Source organism: Sporothrix schenckii (assembly GCF_000961545.1).
Source record: "Sporothrix schenckii 1099-18 chromosome Unknown Cont38, whole genome shotgun sequence".
Taxonomy (NCBI): Eukaryota; Fungi; Ascomycota; class Sordariomycetes; order Ophiostomatales; family Ophiostomataceae; genus Sporothrix; species Sporothrix schenckii.
The window spans coordinates 961,461-983,586 of NW_015971139.1; the positions used below are offsets into that span (position 1 = coordinate 961,461).

The window sequence follows — 22,126 nt, forward strand, 5'->3', positions numbered from 1 at the left end:
CAGTCGTATAAAAACACCTATGAGCGCCAGAGCAGTGTGTTTTCACACAGGTATAAACACGGGCGACAATAAAAACGCGAAAATATGCACATCATTACCATGCCTCGACCGCGAGGAAGAGCCCGGAAGACCGACAGTAAACCAAAAAATGAAAAGGAACAAAAAAAGCCAAAAGAAATCAAGTCTCACCCGCTTTCACGTTGCGCTCAACTGCAGCCATGCATCCCCCAATATACACCCGCTTTCTGTCTTTCTCATCCCACTCGTAGCGCTCCATGCTCGTAAGATTCGATTCCCTCGTCGTCCCTCGTCTATGCGTCGACAGGCCTGCAACAAGGTGCGGGAAGCCAACTACACCATCGCCCCGGCCAAGAAACACTCACACCGTGTATAAGTGCAACGCAGCAGTAAAAAATCAATATGCCAGTCTTCAACAAAGTCACCTCAGTGAGACTCATCCACCACGCGTAATTGATAAACTCATCGGCGTCTTGCCGGCTGGCTCTGGTCGAAACGTTTGTGGTTGGTCTGATTGGTCCAATGGTTGTCTTCTGGGTACAGTTGACATTTTGTCTCCCACCAGCCTGATGACGGTGTCAGTCGCCTTCATGGTCGCGGTTATCGTATCCGCGGAGCAGAGGAGGGAACTCTAGTGGCCCTCATCTTTGATCAGAGCGACGATCATGCTGTACAGATAGAAGAAAAACATGACGAGGTGGAAACCGAGCTTGATGAAGGATTCCTAGAGGTTTGTTAGCCACTGGAGCTTGACAGGGAAGCCAGGAGGGGGGGAACACAGCAACCAACCTTCTTGTGGACGTTGAGTTTCCGGAAAATCTCCGTCGCGTCCAGCAGGTGAGTGTTGTCAATGATTCTAGGATTGTGAGGTTAGCACGTGTAAGAAATTCCCAAAGGGCCACGGCCGGACCGGGGTCTCCACGGCACGACCCGGCACAAACAGAAACGGGGCTTTGCTCGTCGCAACATACTTCTTAACGTTCCACGCGAGGAGCGGGGCGTTGAGAATCAGAGGCAGCCAGTAGCCGTTGATGAGGAACAGGAAGGTCAGGAAGCCGTGGACGGCCGCTTCCGGAATGATGTACGTGTTGAGTCGGTTGCAGAGATCAATGGGGTTGATGTAGTCGCTACACAATTGTTAGCAGGGCGTCAAGACGCAACACGCATCGATGTCCAGTGCACTCGGCAAGGCCGCACGACATACCACTCCAGGTCGCTGTACATGATCGTAAAGAAGACCTGCAGGAACAGGTTCACCGCGTTTATCAACACGGCGAACAGGTACAGCCATGCCTCTCCAGACATTGTGACGGTTGGTTCGGTAGATTGGGTGGGGAGAAGAAAGCTTCGTTGGACAAAGGTCGGAGACGAAGCGCAAGCAATCGAAGCTGTGGCGAGATGTTAGAAGACGGAAACAAAGACAGACAATGCTGCAAGCACCATGGAAGCCAAAGAGAAAACGGTGTTTGCAAGTAATGGAGAGGCTGGCGCCTAGCTCGGCCTCGAGAGCAAAGGCCACCAGGCAGTCACACAGTCTGGCCTCGAGTCAAAAAGAAACGTAGAGCACGAGCGAGGAACTCGCTTTGTTTTGATCTCGTGGGATGTGACGTGCTCCCCAAGCGCAAAACCAAGGCTGCCAAGGGTGTGAAGCCGACAAACCGGGATGCAACGTACAGGAGATGATGTGGCGATAGTTGCGCGATTGAGGAGATTACGTGTGACAACCGGGTTGACAAACGACGGTCGAGGTCGAGGAGAGGACGCAAAAGTGGGAGAGTCAGAGAAGCGATGTGTCGAAGAAAGGAGGGGAGGTCGGTGGTGGTGGTGGTGGTGGTGGAGAGAGGGAAGGAGCAAGAAGAGATGGAAGGGAAGGTGCCCAAAAGAGGCGTAATCAAGCCTGCGAAAAAGGAAAGCTGTGGACGGCAGGAGAAGGGGCAAAGAAAGCGCCGACCGAAGCTTCGCAAAAATGGCTGGCGCAGCGTGCTTGTGGCTTTGTGCATTTATGGGGGCAGGCACAAGAAAAAATACGAAATTAGGAGCATTACAGAAGGAGAGGCTAACATCCTGGTTGTGGGCTCGGGGTGCGGGAGGTATCTTTGCCGCAATATCCAGTGTATTGGTACCTTCAACGGAGCTGTCGGTGGCTGGGCAATCCCCTGTAGCCGTCGACGATGCCCTGACGAATGCGACAGTGGGCCTGGCTCAAAGACCTACGAAATATGCGGGGCAGACAACTCACAGAAGAAGGCAGCGTCAGCAGCTGCGAGTCGACGTCAGTGACAACACCTCTCGCACATACCCTCTACAGAATAGTAGCCTAATGATGAATGACAGATGGGTGTTCTAGAAACAACGTCATTGACAGGACAGGTGGCGTAGGATACGTGTCGAAAGTAAACAAGCAAGAGGATGACGGAAAAAGCAGCGTTCTATTCATTGCGCTTTCGCTCGTAACGATTTATCATGCTATTTGCTCCTTGCGCCTTACACTCTTACAGTTTTGCTTTTTCTTTTTGGCTTTTGCCGTCACCAACCACCAAACTCAAATCTCGCTATCCCATGCCCTCATTAATTCAGAATTTGTCAACTACACCGCACGATCAAACAAAGTAACGTAAGACGTCTCGCCCTATGCTGAACCGTTGGTCTCGGGCATGGGTATCGGCCCTCCCGGCGAGTTTGCTGTCCGCGCCGTGAGGATCTCGACGCCGGTTTCTGTGACGAGCAGCGTGTGCTCAAACTGCGCCGTCCGCTTGCCGTCAATCGTCGTGCTAGTCCAGTTGTCCGGCCACGTCACGTCGCGGTACTTGCCGAGCGCCACCATGGGCTCAATGGTAAAGGTCATGCCGGGCTTGCACTCGCCGACAGCCTTGTTCTTGGCGTAGTGGGGGATGTTGGGCGGCGCGTGGAACACCGAGTTGATGCCGTGGCCTACGTACGTGCGGATCACGCTGCAGCCGCGCGACTTGGCGTGCTTCTCAATGACGTTGCCAAAGTCGCGGTACAGAGCACCAGGCTTGACCAGCTGGATGGCCGCATCGAGGCATTCGCGGGCGGTCTCGACGACGCGCACCGAGTCCGGGTCGGCACGTGCGCGGTCGCCCACGTAGTACGTCTCGTTGAGGTCGCCGTGGTAGCCCTTGTGGTAGAGCGTGACGTCGAGGTTGACAATGTCGCCGTCGAGCAGGACGCGCTTGTCGGGGATGCCGTGGCAGATGACCTCGTTGACGGACGTGCACACGGACTTGGGGAAGTGGTTGTAGTTGAGCGGCGAGGGGTACGAGTCGCGCTCGATGCACGCCTTGTGCACAATCTCGTCAATCTCGTCGGTCGTGATGCCTGGGCGCAGCGCAGCAGCGGCAATGTCGAGCACCTCGCGGGCCAGCCGGCACACGGTGCGCATGCCCTCCTGTGCCTTGGCGTCAAGCAGCTCGACCTTGTTTGGCCGCAGCAGCGAGCGGGACGTCTTGGGGATGCCGTCGGCAGCATAGTCGGGGTGGGGGATCGTCTTGGGGACGGTGCGCTTTGCAGACAGAGGGTAGACGGGGCGCAGCGGGCCGGTGTAGGGAAAGTTGGGGTACGGGTTGAAGTAGCCGACCTCTGGGGTTCCGTTGTCAGTAAGAAGAGCACGTAGTAGGGAACGTTGGGGACATAAATGCGAGAGGTAACGTACTGGTCTCCTTCTTATGGACGGTCTTGTGTGAAGACTAAAAGAAACAAAATCAAAGAGGGTCAGCAGGGTTCCACAGAGTCGATAACGGACAGACACAAAGGACGGACGCACCCAGTTACGGCCAAAGCACTCCTGCGAGCAGAAGAAGCTGTCCTTCATGCCGAGCTTCAAGCACGTCGGGCACTGCAGCGTGCCGGCCTCGTTGCTGCAGTCGCCGCCAGCACACGGCCGCTTTGCTTCGTCGGCCATGGCGACGAGGGAGAGTGTGTGGCTGCCGTACCGGCAGTCTTCTAGAAAGTGGAAAGTGCCGTTGTTGTGCGTTGCGAGTGCGTGGTGGCAGAGTAACGCAGGCGAGGCTGGAGAAGTTTCAAGATGGTAATTTTTCGGCGTCGCAAAAGACGATTTAGAGGCAAGTAAAACAGAGGGCGCGGGCGGCGGCGGCATAAATAAGTGGGGCGATTTTGTATTGTCTAGTCTGGGGCAAAAGGCTGTGAGTTGCGCCTGGCGCCCTTCGTATGGCATTTTTGGTCATGACAGTTAGGTAGGGGGGATTTTTGGCTTGTCATCTTCGTCGAGGCTCTAGTGGGTCACCAAAAGGCACAGCTCCGTTTCATCACGTGTCGACATTGACCGTTTCCAAGATTTTCCCAATTGGGACGCGCAGGCTCCGATCCTCCGTTTTCAACCCCTTAGCAATCCGACTCCGTCTTATTATCTTGCGCAGCAGGCACCGGCTCATCCTTTCGATATCGGAGGGAAGGATCTAACATTTTTCTTGGCTTCCTTTGCTTTTCAATGGCTGTCATGAGAATTTTATGAGAAAGGAATCATCGGTTTCAGACCTCAAAAGGTATCCCCTTCGAAGAGCTTGAAAAGTTATGAAATCTCAGTAAAAACGACTCATCCAAGACTCCGCACTCACACGACACCTGTTTTCACAGCTGTTTACACAGGGCTTTTTCAAAAGTGACTCAAGGGACTGAACCAGTCAATCTCCAGACCACGCGCCACACTCACACAAAATGGCCGAGGATGCAAGACAAAAGACGGTCGTGGTGGGCGCTGGCCCTGTCGGCTCATTGGCCGCTCTCTATGCCGCACAACGGGGACACGAAGTCGAGGTGTACGAGCTTCGAAACGGTGTGTTGAGACAATGAGTCGATTATGAGCTCATAGCAGCCAGAGTGCTAACAGAAACTGCTAGACTTGCGCGACCCGTCCACGACACCGCTCAACTTTACAAAATCCATCAACCTCGCCCTGTCCACACGCGGCATCACAGCTCTTGAGAAGTCGGGCAACGCCACGCTGCTTGAGCATGTCTTTGACGCCACCATCCCTATGAGGGGACGCATGATCCACGGCAAGACGCCGTCGGGCGATCTGTATGAAGCGGCACAGGACTACGATGCTCATGGCCGGGTACGTCTTCTCACCAGACTCTGAAAAGAAAGAAAAAATTGGTCATTTGTTCAAGGACTGACCCTCTTCTCAGACCATTTTTGCCATCGACCGTGCTGGCCTCAACGGCCGTCTGCTGGACATCCTGGAGAAGCTGCCCAACGTCAAGATCTTCTTCAACCACAAGTTGACCGGCGCCGACTTCCGCAACCGCAAGGCTTGGTTCGAGCTGCAAGACGGGTCCAAGGACGGGCCGAACAAGAAGACAGGCCGGGCCCGTGAGATTGAGATCGACTTTGATTTTATGATTGGCGCCGACGGCGCCCACTCGCCCGTCCGGTACCACCTTATGAAGTACGTCATGATGGACTACCAGCAGCACTACATCGACACGCTGTGGTGTGAGTTCCAGATCAAGGCCAAGGCAGTGGACGCCGACACACAAGACAGCGAAGCAGACGCAGACGCCGCGTTCCGGGCCAAGTTCCGCATCTCGCCCAACCACCTCCACATATGGCCCGGCAAGGACTTCATGTTCATTGCCATCCCCAGCGACGACGGCTCCTTTACGTGCACGCTTTTCATGCCTGCTGCCGAGTTTGCCCAGCTCGAGGCCGTGCCCGCCACCGACGACCAGACGCTGCCGGCATTCTTCGACCAGCACTTCCCCGGCGTCACCCAGCTCATCCCGCCCGCCGACCTGGTCGCCTCGTTCCGCCGCAACCCCCACCTGCCGCTCATCAGCATCAAATGCAAGCCGCAGCACTTCCAGGCCTCGGCCGTCATCGTCGGCGACGCCGCCCACGCCATGGTCCCCTTTTACGGGCAGGGCATGAACGCCGGCCTCGAGGACGTGCGCGTCCTCTTTGGCTTGCTCGACAAGTACGCCGACACCGAGTCCAACAACCCGTCGGGCGACAACGACACGAGCGGCGCCTCTACCGACGCCCGCCGCGCCCTCGCCCTCGCCGAGTACTCGGCCTTGCGCGTCCCCGACGCCTTTGCCATCAACGACCTCGCCCTCCACAACTACACCGAGATGCGCGCCTCCGTGCTCAGTCCTACCTACCGCCTGCGCAAGTTTCTCGAGGAGCAGCTGTCGGTGCACGTCCCCTGGCTGGGCTGGCACACCAAGTACGCCCGCGTGTCCTTTGGCAACGAGCGCTACAGCGAGGTCGTGCGCCGCAGCGAGTTCCAGGGCCGCGTGCTGCTGGGTGGTTTAATCGGTCTTGTCGGTCTTGTTGGCGTACCAGCCTTGACAGGGCTTGTGTTGCTCCTAAACGGCCGGCGCCACGGCGGTGGCAGTTCTTTTGGCCGATATCTTCATCTTGTGACCAGTCACGTCGGGTACCTCGGTCACTGGGTGGCCAATGGTTTTCGGCGGTAATTGGTGTGAGGTCAAGATGACGCATTGGGCGAAGAACTGGGTGATGAACTGGGTGATGATGTAGACGAAATGCACATATCGGACAAATCACGGCTTTAGCATATTATTTGAATATAAGGTGGATGGACTTAACGCTGCCAATACCAGCTGCTTCGCATCCCGATTTTGAGGGCTGTCAGTTTTCAGTTCTTTTATTATATCTTATATGAATAATATTTATGTTTGCTTATTTATTTTCTTACGCTCGCCATATATGCGGTAGAGTCGGAAGTCATGAGGAAAGCAGACTCATTCTCACTGGACCCCCATTCTGCACTCCCTTCAGAAAGACGATATATCCGCACTTTTGTCAGCCTCATGGAGCTGGGAACCGGTGAGTGTTCATTTGGGGGCCAGGCCACATAGCAAACAACCAACGGCCAACAGGCAGTAGCTGTGATAGAAAAATGCTCGGACCAACTCGCCAAAGCAAACCTTAACCCAAGACCCTGGCTGTGATTACTCGCAGCAAGCCATACTGCATCGGCCGTTGGGAAATGTGATGACAGGAATCGGACCAGGGACACAACCAGAAGACGAAATAGCGAATAGGAAGCTCGCAACTGCCGGCCATTGCCAATGCTTCGCCTCCTTTTGGGATGAACATGTATTCAGAAGCTTCCTTCCATTTTTCTCCGTTCGACACGGCCAACCAGTCAATCAGTACAGCCCACTTATACCATTGAGTACACCAGAATTCTACCATGGGTCATTCGTCCCATGTTTTCAAGTTTTTTGTCTGGTATCCTTTCTGTATTGCTGTTCTCTGTAATAAAACCTGCATCTTTCAGTCAGCAAATATTTTAAGAGCATCATTTTACCATTTGAAAAGCCACTTATTGAGTCGCTTGAAATAAATTAAACCCTCACAATATCTTCGGCAAGGTATCCGACAAGTACACTCGCACAATTATAAATGATCGGCAGACCTGCCGCCTCCCATGCTACTATTGCTCAGACTCACGGACCGCAAAAAATGAGATACGATGCATCTCCCAAGCCACCTCTCATCTTATGCATTCAGCTCGTGGCATGTCTATCCCTTGCTGCTCCGACCGTGAGCACCACCCATGTCGTCCATGTGAGTATCACCAGACCTCTCAAGATTAACCTCCTTGCCTACCCGATGAGCTCGGGTCTGTGCCCATCTGGGCTGTCCCAGATGACGCAGTGCAATACGCCGCACATGTCTGTCGTACGGAGTATTCCGTACAAATTACGGAGTACAAAAAATTGGCTTGGATGTCCAGCTGCAGGCCCCTATCGTCCTGGCGCACACCCCCAGTCCCCGCTTGGTCTTTTCTGCAGAGTCCCACGCTATCTGCAGTGACACCTCCTGTTTGGGAGCCGGAATTTGACGCTGCACTCTAGACGTAGCTGCATATGCAGTTGGGCGGATACCAAAAAGGGCGTGCATGTGGTTATGTGCGAGTGCGCGCGCCTAGAAGGACTCGGAATTGGATAGAAAGGCGATGTAAAATACAGAAAAGGAGAATATGGTAGAAATAGGAGGGCTCATAGTATGGGATGGAACATGGGATGAAAGTACAAGGAATTCACGTCGTAAGGGGACAAACCAAGCAAACCGCCTGGTAAAAGGAACCGCCGCCTTCCTCACCTCAAAGCCACGTCTCTGGGCCGGAAGGAACAAGCGGATGAACACCTGGGAAAGGACGACCAAGCCGTCCAGGAACGAATATTGCGCAAAGGCAGGAGTGACTAACTCTGTTACTGGCCTTTTCCAACGGTTCTGCATTTGACTATTCTGTCCTTACCTTCCATATGTAGCAATAGAATTCTGTAATTGAGTCGCGCCTGCCCTTCTTCTGCCCTTTTCCTGTTTCTTCCCTTTCTGGCTATTCGTTCAAAGCCCCCTGAATTTGGCATTTTCTCGCACTTCTCTCCTCTCGCACCCTTTTGTCTTTTCCTCTTCTTTTTTATTTCTTTCCTGGCTCGATTTCCCCTTCACTCTTCAGCTTGACGCGGGCTGTCGGCGGCAAGTCACTGACCTAGACGCTCTTTGTCCTCTCTTTCCGATTTTTTTCGATGAAAAACCTCGCTTATAATTCCGTTTTGCCTTAATGGTCACCAACACCACGATCGCCTCAGCCATCGGTTGACATTGTCTTCGAACCGCGACAAATACACACGCGCGCATATACGCCATCTCTAGAGGCTCTGCGATACCACCGAGTACCGAACACGACGAGGTAAGAACGCTGAGACGCCGGCTTGCATGCCTTTGACATCTCACTCTGTCCTGATAACCCTTTTCCACCCTCCCGTCATTATTTTTTCCCCCTTTTCGTTCCATCTGCGTCTCCCCGTTTTGTCACCATTGCCCACTTGGGTCTTGCTATTCTTCGTTTATCCCTTTTCGTTCACTCCCATTCCTGCAGGCTTCTCCTGGCCATGTCGAAAATCCCCACTCTCACATCGGGGACCTTGCAGCGTGCAGCTTCGATCGAAACTGACACCAATCAGGCACTCTAAGGCCCGCAGTTCGAGACGCAAAACGGCTGCGTGCATATCGGCAGCAAAAAAAACGAAACCGGAGCCATCCAAGACACAAAAGGATACAGAAAACACCGACATCTTATCAGATACGATCGTGACATACACGAACGGGCCAGACGAAGTTGAGCTTTTGGCCTTGTTTGTATTTAAGGCACGACTTGTGAGACGGCACGGGGAGATTCCCGGGTTGGTGTGAATCGCAATATACAAAAGAACAAGACTCGGAAACTCAAAACAAAAAGGACTCCAGAAAAAAACACAGCGACACAAACCATTTACGGCGCGTGTGAGAGGGCATCGTGTTCTATCGGTGGCTCATCCTACACCTTCATCTGCACACAATATCCCACCTCTCCTGTCATCCAACAACCCAAGGCACCGGATCACCTTCTGTAGTATCCAGCATTTGAACATTGCAACCTTTTCTTAGTCGGCGAGTCCCAGCTACTGCACCTCAATCTGACGGCGGTTTATTCTGCAGCATCTTTACCCATTTCAGCATACCGCCCGGCCAGGGTAGGCCCCCCCACGAATTTGGAAGGACCCAGCGGCCACTTATCGTTGCAGAGTGCTACGGAGTATTCTTCCTCTTGTATAAAGTAAAAATTGCAGAGCACGAGGTTTATACTTAATATCCACCTGCTGCTCTCCGACGACCCTACTTCTGCAACATTCGGCACAGGCATCTCGATCGCCGCACCCTCACGCTTCTTTCACATCTTTTCCCCTTTCCATCTTTCTGACGATCGTCCTATTTTACTGTGTTTGTCTCTCCCGCTCCCGACTGTCTTCCTGCCCTATTATCTACCAACTTGCACCGTTTCTTCTTGAGTAGTCGGCTGCTGCTTTCGCTCATCGCTCGTTATTCTACGTCGTGTTTCGCTGCTGGTTCACCTCTATCCTCTCCCGCCATCGTCCTCCCCGCTATCGTCTCTCGCTGCTGGTCCGCTTGTGGCTGCTCATGAAAAAGTTTGAAACTTCCAACGGCCGGTTTTCTGTTTTGTAGGCTAACAATAACCACCCCCTTGTCGTCCTCTCGCTTTCCCCTGCTTTCTTTTTTCCTTTTTGGAGCACCCCCTCCCCCGCGACATTTTCTTCCTCGACCATTCTTGGTACTCGAACCATCTTCTGCTATCACGATTCCCTTCCACTCCGTATCTTCCTCGACACAGAAACGGTGCGCCTAGGGTGCTTTGGCGCTCGTTCCTCTCCGCTCGCAAGACTAGACTTGATATGCAATGCCGGCCGTCGCCATTTCGAAACAATGACGCCGTGCGCGCCTCCTATACAGCTTAATCAAGCCACGCTCCCAACCCTCCACGGCATCCTCAACCCCGAATCTAGCCCATACCTCGAAGTAACGAAGAGAAAACCGCTCGCTATAGCCTCGCACGATCGCAGCTTCCGTCGCCGCCGGCGATCGTCCCGGCCGACGTCAGAGGTCGTGCGACTGCTTCCACAACTACCATCGTCCCGAAATCACGACATAGAGCTCCCGTCTACAAACTAAGGCTGCGCCTCGTATGTTGGTCAGAGCAAGGGGCTAAACAGGAGGAGCTACTATTGTGAACTCAAGATATCATTTGTCTCTTTCCGGTTTCATACTCAAGACCGGAGACTGGTAGGACAGCAGGCTTTCTCCTCCCGGCCGAGGCATCACACTACGCAACAAAAGTTGTTTCCCAGTCTTTCGTCACACGATCTTGGGATATCATCGTTACAAAAACGAGCGGCAATCCATTCACAGTTCACGAAAGCCTACTTACTTCGATAGCTTCGCGATCCTCTGACCACCCACTTCACATAACCAAAGAGCTCCAGCTTTAGTTTAAGTTGAGCAAGAAAATATTTGGATTTTTAATACGAGGTCTCGTTTTATGAAGTCCATTATTGTTTGACGCACTCCCAACACCACATTTCGCCTCACGTTAGTGCGCTCGTGCTCTCAAACCTGCACGACCATGCCCTCATCACAGGTCATCGACCCGACCGAGCTGAATCTCAGCAGTGACGAGCTCTCTCTTCTCCGCCAAGGACAGTCTGCACTTGCTCATGGCGGAAATGGCTCGTCATCGTCTCGGGCGGCAAGCCGTGCGTCATCACAGGGCATGTTTCTGCTCGACCACGGCTCGCTTGCTGCCCTCGAAATATACTTTGAGCGTGTAATGAACCACATCGCCCAGCAAATGGACTACTTGAGCGAACAGTCCCAGGTCGCAACCCAGATGATGTATGACGAAACAGGCCAGATGATTGTGGATGCGGATGCCGAGATTGAGCGTTTCAAGAAGATCAACAGCCAGATCGACGAGCTCGAACTCGACTTTGACCGCATTGGCCACATTCGCGAGATCGTTCGCGATATTCGGCAACGCCTTGAAGAAGCTGAATTCGAAATGGATCGCAGTGGCAGCAGTCACAGCCACAGCCACAGCCACGGACACGGACATGGTCACGGCCACTCTTCATCATCTCGGCGCCGTGAGGGACACCGGGACGGCCACTCGAGCCGACGTCACCGACACTGAGAGCCTGCATACATACCAATACTCCAACGACTTATTACGACGACGACGAACATCACAAAAGAGTAGATTCGGCACTCTTTAATTTTTATTTCTGTTTTCACCTGCCACACAAAAAAAGGACGAAAGAGGAGAAAAGAAAGGGGCTTCGTAAAGACAACAATGAGCCTCGCGGCTGGCATTAAAAACGGCATTGCCTCACGGCTCGTTGCTTTGGGACTGGTATTTTGTTTTTTCATCTGAAAGTTATTTTCGATTTCACTTCGTCTCCTCCCTATTTATTGTATTTTTTTTTTCATCGTATCTACGTTTGATTTCTAGCGAGCCTTGTTTCGTTATTGTTTTGGTCACTACTTTGTCTGGACAGACGTCCTCTCCTGTCGGTCGTTCGCAGGTACGACTGCGCACTGTTACTGGATTTTTACCATTTATTGTCCATATCACCAGGCTCATGGCCATGTATATCTTCACCTCTATTCAGGCCCCACTGTCGTCCGGCATAAGCATGCCTAGTCGGTGACGGTCTGTATATCTTTAGCATTATTATTTTCCCTTCAATTATCTTACCTGTCACGATACGTTTGTTATACCCCGTTCTCTCCCACGCTTTCATTTCAAATTACAGCATTTTCTCTTGAATCCTTCTCGGATGCCGCTTTGAAATTGACGACGAGCTGTAGAGCAAAAACAAATCCCCAACCGGCTTACTACCACAAGGGTCTACATCTAGTGGTGTGATCCAATTTCACTTTTGTGATATCAACTTGTTATACGGACTGTCGTTGATACCATAAATTGCCAGGTGAACATTTCACCGCCTTTGATCGTGACAGTGGTGAGAAGAACGTTCTGTATATGCAAACCAAAATTATATGAAGGCACCCAAAATAAACGCCTTGCGATTCCTATGAAGACATCCGCAAGCAATGCACTTAAACAGTGCACAAAGTGCACCGGCGATTCTTCAATTATATTACATTACAATATGAAGCCTGCCGGCTGCTTCAAACAGACATTATCAGTCGCTAACTGTGCCGTCCGTGTTTGGGCTATGGCCTTTGCGCCGCAGCTCGTCGTCATAGCTGCTGCTGCCATTGACCGGCTTCGTTTCACCACCGTAACCGCGGTTGTAGGCCGGTGATACGGTGTAGTCGCGCGACACAGCGCCTGTCCGTTGCCCGTCCGTCAATGCGTCTCGTGCATCGATGCCACCGACGTCCTCGTCGTCGTTACCATAGCCAACGAGGTCCACCATGTCTTCGTCCTCGTCCTCGTCGCCAATATGGTCCATCTTGGTGTCGACGGCATCACTTGGAGGGCCGGGTTCCTCGGTCGCCTCGTCACTCTCGCTCTCAAAACTGTCGTCGTCCTCGTCCTCGTCCGCGTTTTCGTCCTCGTCAGTGCCCGCTAACGAGGTCAAGGAGTTGTCCGAGTCGCCGACATATCGCACCTCGTAGGCCGAGTGCTGTTTCACAAATGTGCGCTGGATGGCGGCGAGGCGGATGCGCGTCTCGTTGTCGCGCAGGGCAGCGGCCTGGCGCGTCAGCTCCTGGATTTGCATGCGCACGTCGCGGGCCAGCGTCGAGAACCAGCCGGCGTGCGCTTTGCACTTGCGCTTGCCGCACATGCCCGCCGTCGCTGGGTTTTTCGTCTTGTCCCCTTTGCCGTCCTCGCCGTCGTCGCCGTCGTCGCCGTCGTTCGCGTGTGTGCGGTCACCGCCCGTCGTGTAGTCGATGGCACGTCCCTCCTCGTCAAATTGTGGCGCCTGCAGCGTGTTCGCGCGGAATACCGCAACGCCTTCGGCGCTCGCAAGGAACAGGGAAAAGTGCGGCTGCACGGCGACATGTTGCAGGCGATCGTCGTAGCCGCAGCTGTCGCGCTCGACGAGTCCCGCCTTGATGGCCTCCTGGCTGCGCGTCTTGGTCATGTCCAGCAGCTGCAGCATCTTCTTGCACATGACAATCTGCTCCGCCAGATGGTATCGGTCGGCGGCCGACTTTTGCGTCGTGGCGCGCTCCTCGACGGTCATCATGGCGTCGAGATCGGCCGCGGTCTTGTTGTCCGGCACGAGACCGTGCAGCAGCATCTGGGCCACGCCGGGTTCGTCGGTGTGCGCGAGCACGGCAACCAGCTGAGCGGGGGTGAACAGGTCGACGGCCATCTTGGCTTCCGCGGCGGCCGAACTGGCCGCCGACGCGCCCGATCGCCGGTCGGCCTGGACAACACGTCCCAGGAGGGCATCCCACCACTGGTCGCGATGGCTGTCGGAGCAAAAGTGGCTCGCTTCGTCAGGCGGCAAGGGAGACGAACCGTCGTCGCCGTAGAGGCGCGCAGCCTTGCGACAGCCCGGAAGTGAGCACAGCCGGCGGAATCGGGTAACGTATCGTCCCGGGATTGTGCAGTTGGGGCAGATGTAGCTCAGCATCATGTCCTCGCCCTCCTCCTTGGTGATCTTGACGCAGTCGCCGTGGAACCAGTCCTCGCAGTCGTCGCACTGGATCATCCAGCGGTGGTCGTCGGGCCCGCGGCAGATACAGTACGGCCCGTTGTCGGACGTGTTGCCATCCGGGCCGCTGTGCCCTCTGCCGTCGCTATCGTGGCCGCCCAAGTGATCGTCCTCGAGATCGTCGTCTTCGTCGTCCGCCTCCAAGTGGTTGTCACCAGTCGCATCCTCGTCACTACTGTGGGATTCGCGTTTGATGGGCCGTGGGCTGGGAGACGATGTCGAGTAGAGGTCTCTTCGTTTGTCGCTGCTGCCACTGCCAATCTTTGCCTTTGACTTTGTCGCCGGTGCGGCTGTGCCTTTCCTCTTCGACTTGGTGGCCGCGCCGCCTCGACGCACGTTGGACGCGCTTCCTCCGCCTCTCGACGTGGCTCCCTTGGCCCCACCGCGTTTTGATGAGAATGACGCGGCAGCAGCGGCGCCTGTATTGCTTCTCTTTCTGGTTTTCGTCGGTGCCGACGTGCCTGTCGAGGCCGTAGACAGCGGCGACGAGTACCGCTGGCCCTCTTCTTTTGGTTGGTGGTCGGCGGTGCCGTCGGTAGCGTCCGTCATGTGAACGTCGCTGTCGATTGAGCCGGTTCGCACGATGGGTGCGACGATGGGCGCAAAGTAGCTGCCCGTGAACTCAGCGGGTACGGAGTCTTGAGAGTAAGACGTGGACAATGGCGACGGCGACCGGCTGGAGCGCGACGGCGCACCGCTGGAGGCCGGCATGGTCGCGGAGGCGAATGGCGTATGTCGACGTCCGTCGCACTGGCGCTGGGTCTGGGTATCGCAAAGGTCGAGTTTGAATCGGGAGTCGCGATGTCGGGCTGCTCCTTTCGCCTTTGCCTCGAGGGGCGCAGGACACACAGCGCGCGAAACAGAGCGCTTCCTTACGGTCGCGAGCAGCTTGCAGCCGGTGAATACATGTGCGCTGTTGCGTGTCAGGTAGTCGTAAACGTGGCTGGTACAGGACGACAAGAAGAGGAGCAAGATAAAATTGAGAGTTTGGCGGCGCAATGTGAGCACGAAGTGATGATACTGGTCGGAGTCGAGGCTGACGTTACGCCTAGCACAGCCAAACTAAGCAATTACTGCCAAAATGCGGTAAAGGCAGGCGCACCCCGCGAAACCGTCCTAAGATAAAAAAAAAGCACTTTAAATTTCCAGCGTGCAACACGCGACGCGGCAGGCGTGTGTCCATGTGCCTGCCAGGGAAGGTCCCAGGTGGCGGGGAGCTAAGAAGCGGGTCCGTAACTTGCTCAATACAGTGGGCTGTGAGTGGCCAGATGCCTCTGTCCCGCCGGGCTGATTATCATAGCTTTCAAGGATTTTTCAGTTGTCCGCCCGCAAGACAGCAAGCTCCAAACATCAGACCGCAACCACAAGATCGCCAACGTCACCAGCATCGGCCCTGTTGACGTTTGTAACCAGCAAACTCGCAACCAACACCAGAGCCACCCGTCAGATACATTGATCATCTTGTTCCTGGCGCAGCCAACTGCAATTGACTCGCCAAGCGACTCAAGGCTTCTCCTTCGTCTTCGATACTAGTCTCGACCTTCTTCGTTCTCGATCGCATATTCGCTGTTCTCCTCCGATGAGCCGCTCCATTCCGAGGGCGACGCCCTTTGCGGGCGTCTGCCGCAACTTGAACGACTATTTCCTCACTTCACAACGCAACAGGTCCACCCAGACCATGCGCCCGTTCTCGACGTCTTTGGCCCGCCAGGTCGCATCCAACAGCAGCGGCACCTCTCGCCGGCCAGTGCCTACGGCCGCACGGAGAGCCGGAGCCGGACCATGCGGAAACTGGCAGCCACAATCTCTGCCAGTGATGCAGCGGAGGACGAAATTCAAGACGGTGGAGGAGGCCAAGAGCCGGTACCGGTCAGGTGTATGTCGTTCTTTGGTCCACGACATTTTTTATTCCCTTTAAAAAACAAAACTACGAATCCTCTTACTAACAAGCCAGCCCTTCTCGTGGAAAGCAGGTGTGCTCTTTATCCTTGCCGGCGCCGGTCTGATGTGGTACTTTGAGCACGAAAAGGAGCGCATGAAGCGCAAGCGCATCGCCGACGCCAACAAGGGCGTCGGCCGGCCCAAAGTCGGCGGCCCGTTCAACCTCATCGACCAGAACGGGCGAGCCTTTACAGAAGCCGACCTCAAGGGCCGCTTCTCGCTCGTCTACTTTGGCTTCTCGCACTGCCCGGATATCTGTCCCGAGGAACTCGACAAAATGGCGCGCATGTTTGACGCCGTCGAAGCGGAGCAGCCGGGTGCGCTGCTGCCCGTGTTTGTGACGTGCGACCCGGCCCGTGACACGCCCGATGTGCTCGGCAAGTACCTGGTGGAGTTCCACCCGCGCTTCGTCGGCCTGACGGGCACGTACGAGCAGATCAAGGACATGTGCAAGACCTACCGGGTGTACTTTAGCACGCCAAAGGACGTCAAGCCTGGCCAGGACTACCTGGTCGACCACAGCATCTACTTTTACCTGATGGACCCGGAGGGCGACTTTGTTGAGGCGCTGGGCCGCCAGCACTCACCGGAACAAGGTGCTAAGTTGATTGCCGACCACATCAAAGACTACAAGCGGGGGCGGTAGGCAAGGACCATGAAAGAAGATGGATTCCTGCGTCGTTGACGTTGTGCAACAGATGAAGCAACACAGAAACTGTATATAACATGGAATATGGCCTTCTTGGTGTATTCGGACTGGGACGGACATCATAAGCAGGAAGACGACGCAGAAACTGAGAGATATAAAAACGAAAAAGACGAAAAACAGAAGCTGGATAGGTTGCGGCGATCAACTTTCCTCTCTACTCATGAATATCAAACATATACTGGATTCATCTCTCATGGTCGCCAAGGTCCTCGCAGCAGATGTAGAAGCTCAGCCAACCAAGGCACCCAAATAGCAGTGCACCATAGCAGTCAAGCATGACTGCGGCATGTGCCGTTCAATGAATATTGCAATGTCATGTTCGGAAATCCGGCTGCAAAGGGAGCGTGATATACGACGTAGTGGACGGCAGTGACCCTTTCTATGTTGGCAGTCTCGGGTCCAACACCGAGACGGAAGGGCCTATTTTTTGTACTGAAAGTCTGTACTAGACAATTGTCTGTTTCAAAACATAAAATAATACTAAACTCTCCTCAAAAGAGATGGATGTCGGAGGCGGAGCAACATTGCGAAGGTACGATATGTGGTTGTAAATGCGACCCAGAACGACGGGAGCAGGGCGACTGGCTCAGGACGACAGAGAGCAGCCTGGGCAGTCTGTCCCGCCGTTCCGGAGGAGAGCGGTTTGGCAACCACACTACTTTGTACAAACGCGAGGCCCACAACGCTCCAGCCCACACCAAAACCGTATTACGCACTTTTGGGGCGCGGGAGGCCTTCGTCCCGCACGCCAACATACCAGGAAACTGCGATCCAGCCAGTCGCCATAGCTCTTTCTTGATCCAAATATCTGCTCCCATAACTACTGCATATTTTCCCCGAAAGAAACGGAGAATGGGTAGATTGCTGGACCCGTCGGGTGCTCTTTCCTTGGAAGCAGATATGCAAACACGAAAGTCGCCCGTCGGGCACTCGGCCGCCTTATCTACATGAGCGTCTAACGTGGATGGCGACAAGAGGATGGGTTGGTGAGGTCGGTGTCAGTTGTCTTACTTCTTATCGCCCAGATCATCCTGCTTTGCTGCTCACCGCTGTTGCTTTCTTTGCCCCATGCTTGGCCTGCGTCTCGATCTCCCGGCTTGAGAAGTATTCGTATCTTGTAGGGCGCACTGTATCGCACTTTCCTTTTTCATTGCTACATGTGTGCTCCTTCTGAGTGCGCCAGCTGTTCTTGCCGTACTGGTGTGTTCTTGGCCTGTCCATATGCTTAAACAGGAAGTCGTAGTGTTGTGCCATTCGATGCATGGAACAAGTATCCTGTCCATTTTCCCCCTTCTCACTCTGCTCTCGATGGATATAGCCTCAGTCAGTCAACAGCACACGACATCCTAGTCAGGACCCACGCCAACCAAGCGCGGTTCCGCCTTGTTCGTCATCGATTGACGCTGGAACACGGCGCTCTTTCGTCACCAATTACATCGAACACAACTCGTACACCCCTTCTGCCCTATTCTCTTCCGCCCTGCTTGGCTCTCTACACCACTTCCGACCACCTACAAACCAATGTGTTTGCTTTTCGGCGCAATTCGACTTTCCCTCTAGGTCATATGGACTTACCTTACTGTCCTGTCTTTCTGTCCTCTGGCCTTCCTTGCCCCAAACCCTTCTTAATCTATCTCTCGACATCTCCACCCAACTCCACTTACACTGTCCCTCCCGGACTCACAACACAACCCCTCCACATTCCACTGCTCCACGATATCCCTATGCGTGTCGTCGCCCGTCGTCGACTCCTGCAGCGTCCCCTCTCCTCGTGCAGACAACGAGACCCTCGCCCAGCCCCGTTCCTGTTCAAAAAACGCAGCTAAGACGGCGCCGGTCGCAGGGCTAACGGCCACCCTACGTGCCAACCATCCCCTCATCACCCCACCTCGCATTCAGTTCTCAACTTTCTCAGCTTGGCCTATTGCCTCTTCTGGCGCGGCTTGCATCGTGCTGCACCCACGGGTCGTCCACCCACACTTTTTCCGTCTGAATCCTGCCTTCTGGAAGCCCTCACGTGTCATATTATGTGAACCGCCTCTGGCCGTTGACCAGCCACACACCCTCTTACCGCTCTTGGCCTGGCTTTTCCGAGGGACAGACAGAAACGCCGGGCAAGCGTAGGGGCGACAACACAGCCAACCGCGGGACGAACAGAAAAGAAGGGTCAGTTCGGCTTGAAAAGGAAAAGAAAAGCCAAGAGAAAGAAAGGTATGAAATCAACCGAACCAACAGGGCAAGTGGTCGGATGACAACAACCATCGTCTTGCTTAATCCCGCATCAGGCATTTATGATCGCTTCAACTCTCCCGAGATATCAAACAAGACAAGCTGTCAAGACCAGGATGACCAGGAACACCAGAACGCTCAACTAACGCACAAAAAGGCACCCCACCGCAGATGAAAACAAGGCACCTCTTACCACCTACTACACCACTCTCTGTTAACTCGTTAACTTGTTTACTCGACTAAAAGGCGCCCCTAGGCGACACTACACTGCCAGAGGACGAGGTAAAGAGGAGACATCAGAGAGGAGCTCCATCCAGACCCATCCACCCTCACCATCAAGACGGGCGGTCCACAACGTCCTGCAGGCCCGCCCGCGCTACATATCAATACGGAGTAATACTAACGACGGAGTTGAACAAGTCGAAAGGGAAGGGCACAAGGCAGAGGGCATCCTCAGGTCGCAGACATCCACACAACTTGATCCCACTCCCCCTCTCGGGCTGCTTTCTGTTCCACATTTCATTCTCTGTGTGGCCTGGGCGGTCGTTTTCTTTTTCCCGTTTCCCTTTTGTCTTTTCGTCTTTTGTGCCACTTTTTGCTTTCTTTCCTTCTTCGTCTTCTTGTTGATTTCTTGTTTTCTTTCGCTGGACTCTTTCTCATCAACGACGCCCTTCGTTATTTGCGCTTCACGTCAACAACTTGAACACAGTGTCATTCCTTATTCTGGGTCTTGCCTATTTAATACACAAAACACACTTGCGCCACCACTGCCGAATCATACACACAGAAACCAGTCAGGCACACGAGCAAAATAATACCCATCTTCAGACAAGAAAGCGCACGAAGCCGTCAAAATGGCCGACGTCATGGTTCCTCGCCGCTCTCACGAGATCATGGAAGGTCTTACTGCCGAGGATTTTGAAACGGCATCCATCCGCTCAGCAGCGCCTTCATACTGTAAGTTTTGAGTACTGTCCTAGCACTTTCCTGCCAGTTTTGCGCCGTCATCCTCGAGAATCTGGACTGCTTTCGTATCTGGGCGGAATGCGTCGTCATCGGCATCTTCCGATCGTCGGCCGGCCAGACCAGGGCACGCAAATAACGTGCCCCGCGCAAGGCTCTCGCCCCAACACGCCTGCAGTTTGCGTACCACCCCGCATGCCTCATAAACAACCTATATCAAGTTCGTCCATGCCTTCGGCTCAGAATTCCGCTAACCTCTCGGATCACGCGCTCCGTATTAGCTTCGGAGGCGCCCACATTGCACTACACCGTCCCCAACTCCGGGTATAGCAGCTTGTTGCCCCCCTACACGGCCCCGCCCGTGGGCTCTGCCGAGCGTGTCGCCGCTCCGCCTCGGCATCATTCGGTCCCCGCCCTGCAGCCCCACTCAGCAAACGCTGTTGCCGCTCGACGAGGTGGCTCCGCATCCGCCGCTTCGGCAAACGGCGCCGGGACCGTGTTTGCGCTTCCGGCGCGCATGGACAACGTGCGCCGTGACGATATCCCAGACTTGTCCCGCTTCCGCGTGCCTTCCTGGTCAACTATTTCGACCAGCCCAAACGCCCGTCTCTACCACTCCGTTGCACTGCGTCGGGTTGCTGCCGCCGAGCACGCCTCCGCCGCGGCTGAGATTGGAGGTTTGATGCGCCGCCTAGCCGTTCTTGAACGCATGGAGCAAGAAGAGGCTGCCGCCAGTCGGCGCATGGCTGCTGCTGCTGCCCACCGAAATGCCTCCGCTGGCAACGGCAACGCTAGTGGCAGTGCCTCTAACAACCGCAGCGGCAACGGCGGCGGCAACAACGCCATTGGGCGCCTCAGCACGAGCAACGGCTCGTTCCGTCCTCTGGAGGATCCGTACCTTGTCGGCGAGACGGCCGCGCGTCGCGCCCGTGCCGAGCGCATGGCTCGCGAGAACAACACGCATGGCGAAGAAGCGCTTCACCGTGAAGACCGTCGCTGGGATTGGTTCCTTGGTTCGTTTGCCCGCCCCAGCACCGTTTCTTCGCCCCACCGTTCCGTCCCGTCCCCCTCCGCAACCGCGGGTGAGAGACCTTCTCCCCCGCCCCCCCGTTCCCACCGCCATAGTCGTCTACACCATCCCTTCCTTGGCCACTAAACTGACTTGGCCAACACTTTGTCTCTCTCGTTATAGGACAAATAAAGAACCGTCATGGGTCCGGTCGGCTGCGCCGTCGTTTCGACGCCAGTGGACTCTCGCCGGCTTCTCTGCGGCACCATCACTCCCGGCGCGTGCAGTAGGAATATTTCATCAGACGCAGGTCGTCTAGAGAAGACTTTCTCTTTTCTCCTTTCTTCTCTTCACTTCATTTGTTTCCACCACAATGGACAGACCCTTTCCTTTATTAGTTGTCTCCTCTCCAGGCATTACATGGCCGTTCGGTTTCCATTTGCGTTTTGATGTTCGTAAACTGGACGCAATACACTTTTGCGTTTCAAAGTTCCCTTTTTAGTCTTTCGGCGGACGTCAACGCATTGCTTTGGGCGCCACGGAACATTTGGACGACAACATTATGTTTTCTGCATTTACGGGGTTCAAACGGCGTTGGGTTACTGGCTACTCTGTGTCATGTACGATGCTTTTCATTGTTTTTCCATTCTTTCCCGTCTTTCTTTTTTTGGTCTTCTTTTCTTCCACAACGGCCGTACCGTTATGTGACAAACGACCTTGATGCGGTGGATCAACTTTTGCCGTCACGACGATGCTGCAATGTTGAAAACAATATGATTTATGGATTTCGTATCTTTTCTTTACGGCCAGCCACGCAGTGCAACCCACCTCGCCTCATTAACTACGATAAAATGACACATTATCAACTCTGCTTCTTGTGGACCGTTTCCACTATGCCTTGAGAGCTTGTGACTGTATGTACTATTATATGGAAACCGAAGAGCCTATCTCGTCCGCTCCTTCACCCAGTCGTGCCCGTTCTATCCTAGTTCCCGAGGAGTGATACACGCAGGGCGTTGCGAATGTCCTGTGCAAATGCAAAGAGAACTATCAGAGACAAAATGCAAATGAGTAGCCAAGACAGAAAAATGAATAGCAAAAACGCCCCAGCGCCAGTTGTGTGTGTGTGTGTGCATGCAAGAGAGACGATAGACCAGTCGTTACTCAGGATCGACAGTCATCGGTACACTATGCAACGTGTCGAGCCTG

At 54.4% G+C, this 22,126-nt stretch overlaps 10 protein-coding genes across 10 annotated transcripts; 7 read left to right on the forward strand and 3 right to left on the reverse strand.

Annotated features, from left to right (window-relative positions):
• Nucleotides 1-649: 649 nt before the first annotated feature.
• On the reverse strand, nt 650-1,323 carry SPSK_06615 (ER-derived vesicles protein ERV14; the record flags this gene model as incomplete). Its single annotated transcript, XM_016733317.1, has 4 exons — nt 650-742; nt 808-874; nt 990-1,145; nt 1,223-1,323. 4 exons carry the CDS (start codon nt 1,321-1,323, stop codon nt 650-652), a joined length of 417 nt encoding a protein of 138 aa, XP_016592038.1.
• A 483-nt stretch (nt 1,324-1,806) lies between these two features.
• On the forward strand, nt 1,807-2,298 carry SPSK_06698 (uncharacterized protein; the record flags this gene model as incomplete). Its single annotated transcript, XM_016733399.1, has 1 exon — nt 1,807-2,298. The coding sequence occupies one exon, from the start codon at nt 1,807-1,809 to the stop codon at nt 2,296-2,298; it is 492 nt and encodes a 163-aa protein (XP_016592039.1).
• Nucleotides 2,299-2,647: 349 nt separating this feature from the next.
• On the reverse strand, nt 2,648-3,940 carry SPSK_06319 (methionyl aminopeptidase; the record flags this gene model as incomplete). The annotated part of the gene is made up of 3 exons (XM_016733025.1): nt 2,648-3,618; nt 3,692-3,725; nt 3,803-3,940. The coding sequence occupies 3 exons, from the start codon at nt 3,938-3,940 to the stop codon at nt 2,648-2,650; spliced, it is 1,143 nt and encodes a 380-aa protein (XP_016592040.1).
• A 773-nt stretch (nt 3,941-4,713) lies between these two features.
• SPSK_06149 (kynurenine 3-monooxygenase) lies at nt 4,714-6,479 on the forward strand (the record flags this gene model as incomplete). Its single annotated transcript, XM_016732856.1, has 3 exons — nt 4,714-4,831; nt 4,896-5,113; nt 5,187-6,479. The coding sequence occupies 3 exons, from the start codon at nt 4,714-4,716 to the stop codon at nt 6,477-6,479; spliced, it is 1,629 nt and encodes a 542-aa protein (XP_016592041.1).
• Nucleotides 6,480-10,299: 3,820 nt separating this feature from the next.
• On the forward strand, nt 10,300-10,545 carry SPSK_06803 (uncharacterized protein; the record flags this gene model as incomplete). The annotated part of the gene is made up of 1 exon (XM_016733497.1): nt 10,300-10,545. The coding sequence occupies one exon, from the start codon at nt 10,300-10,302 to the stop codon at nt 10,543-10,545; it is 246 nt and encodes an 81-aa protein (XP_016592042.1).
• Nucleotides 10,546-10,996: 451 nt separating this feature from the next.
• Nucleotides 10,997-11,563, forward strand: SPSK_06657 (uncharacterized protein; the record flags this gene model as incomplete). Its single annotated transcript, XM_016733358.1, has 1 exon — nt 10,997-11,563. The coding sequence occupies one exon, from the start codon at nt 10,997-10,999 to the stop codon at nt 11,561-11,563; it is 567 nt and encodes a 188-aa protein (XP_016592043.1).
• Nucleotides 11,564-12,578: 1,015 nt separating this feature from the next.
• Nucleotides 12,579-14,777, reverse strand: SPSK_06021 (uncharacterized protein; the record flags this gene model as incomplete). Its single annotated transcript, XM_016732729.1, has 1 exon — nt 12,579-14,777. One exon carries the CDS (start codon nt 14,775-14,777, stop codon nt 12,579-12,581), a length of 2,199 nt encoding a protein of 732 aa, XP_016592044.1.
• A 21-nt stretch (nt 14,778-14,798) lies between these two features.
• Nucleotides 14,799-15,191, forward strand: SPSK_06736 (uncharacterized protein; the record flags this gene model as incomplete). The annotated part of the gene is made up of 1 exon (XM_016733433.1): nt 14,799-15,191. The coding sequence occupies one exon, from the start codon at nt 14,799-14,801 to the stop codon at nt 15,189-15,191; it is 393 nt and encodes a 130-aa protein (XP_016592045.1).
• Nucleotides 15,192-15,645: 454 nt separating this feature from the next.
• Nucleotides 15,646-16,653, forward strand: SPSK_06458 (protein sco1; the record flags this gene model as incomplete). The annotated part of the gene is made up of 2 exons (XM_016733164.1): nt 15,646-15,942; nt 16,021-16,653. 2 exons carry the CDS (start codon nt 15,646-15,648, stop codon nt 16,651-16,653), a joined length of 930 nt encoding a protein of 309 aa, XP_016592046.1.
• Nucleotides 16,654-19,799: 3,146 nt separating this feature from the next.
• On the forward strand, nt 19,800-21,207 carry SPSK_06285 (uncharacterized protein; the record flags this gene model as incomplete). Its single annotated transcript, XM_016732991.1, has 4 exons — nt 19,800-19,902; nt 19,940-20,128; nt 20,190-20,990; nt 21,101-21,207. The coding sequence occupies 4 exons, from the start codon at nt 19,800-19,802 to the stop codon at nt 21,205-21,207; spliced, it is 1,200 nt and encodes a 399-aa protein (XP_016592047.1).
• Nucleotides 21,208-22,126: the final 919 nt, after the last annotated feature.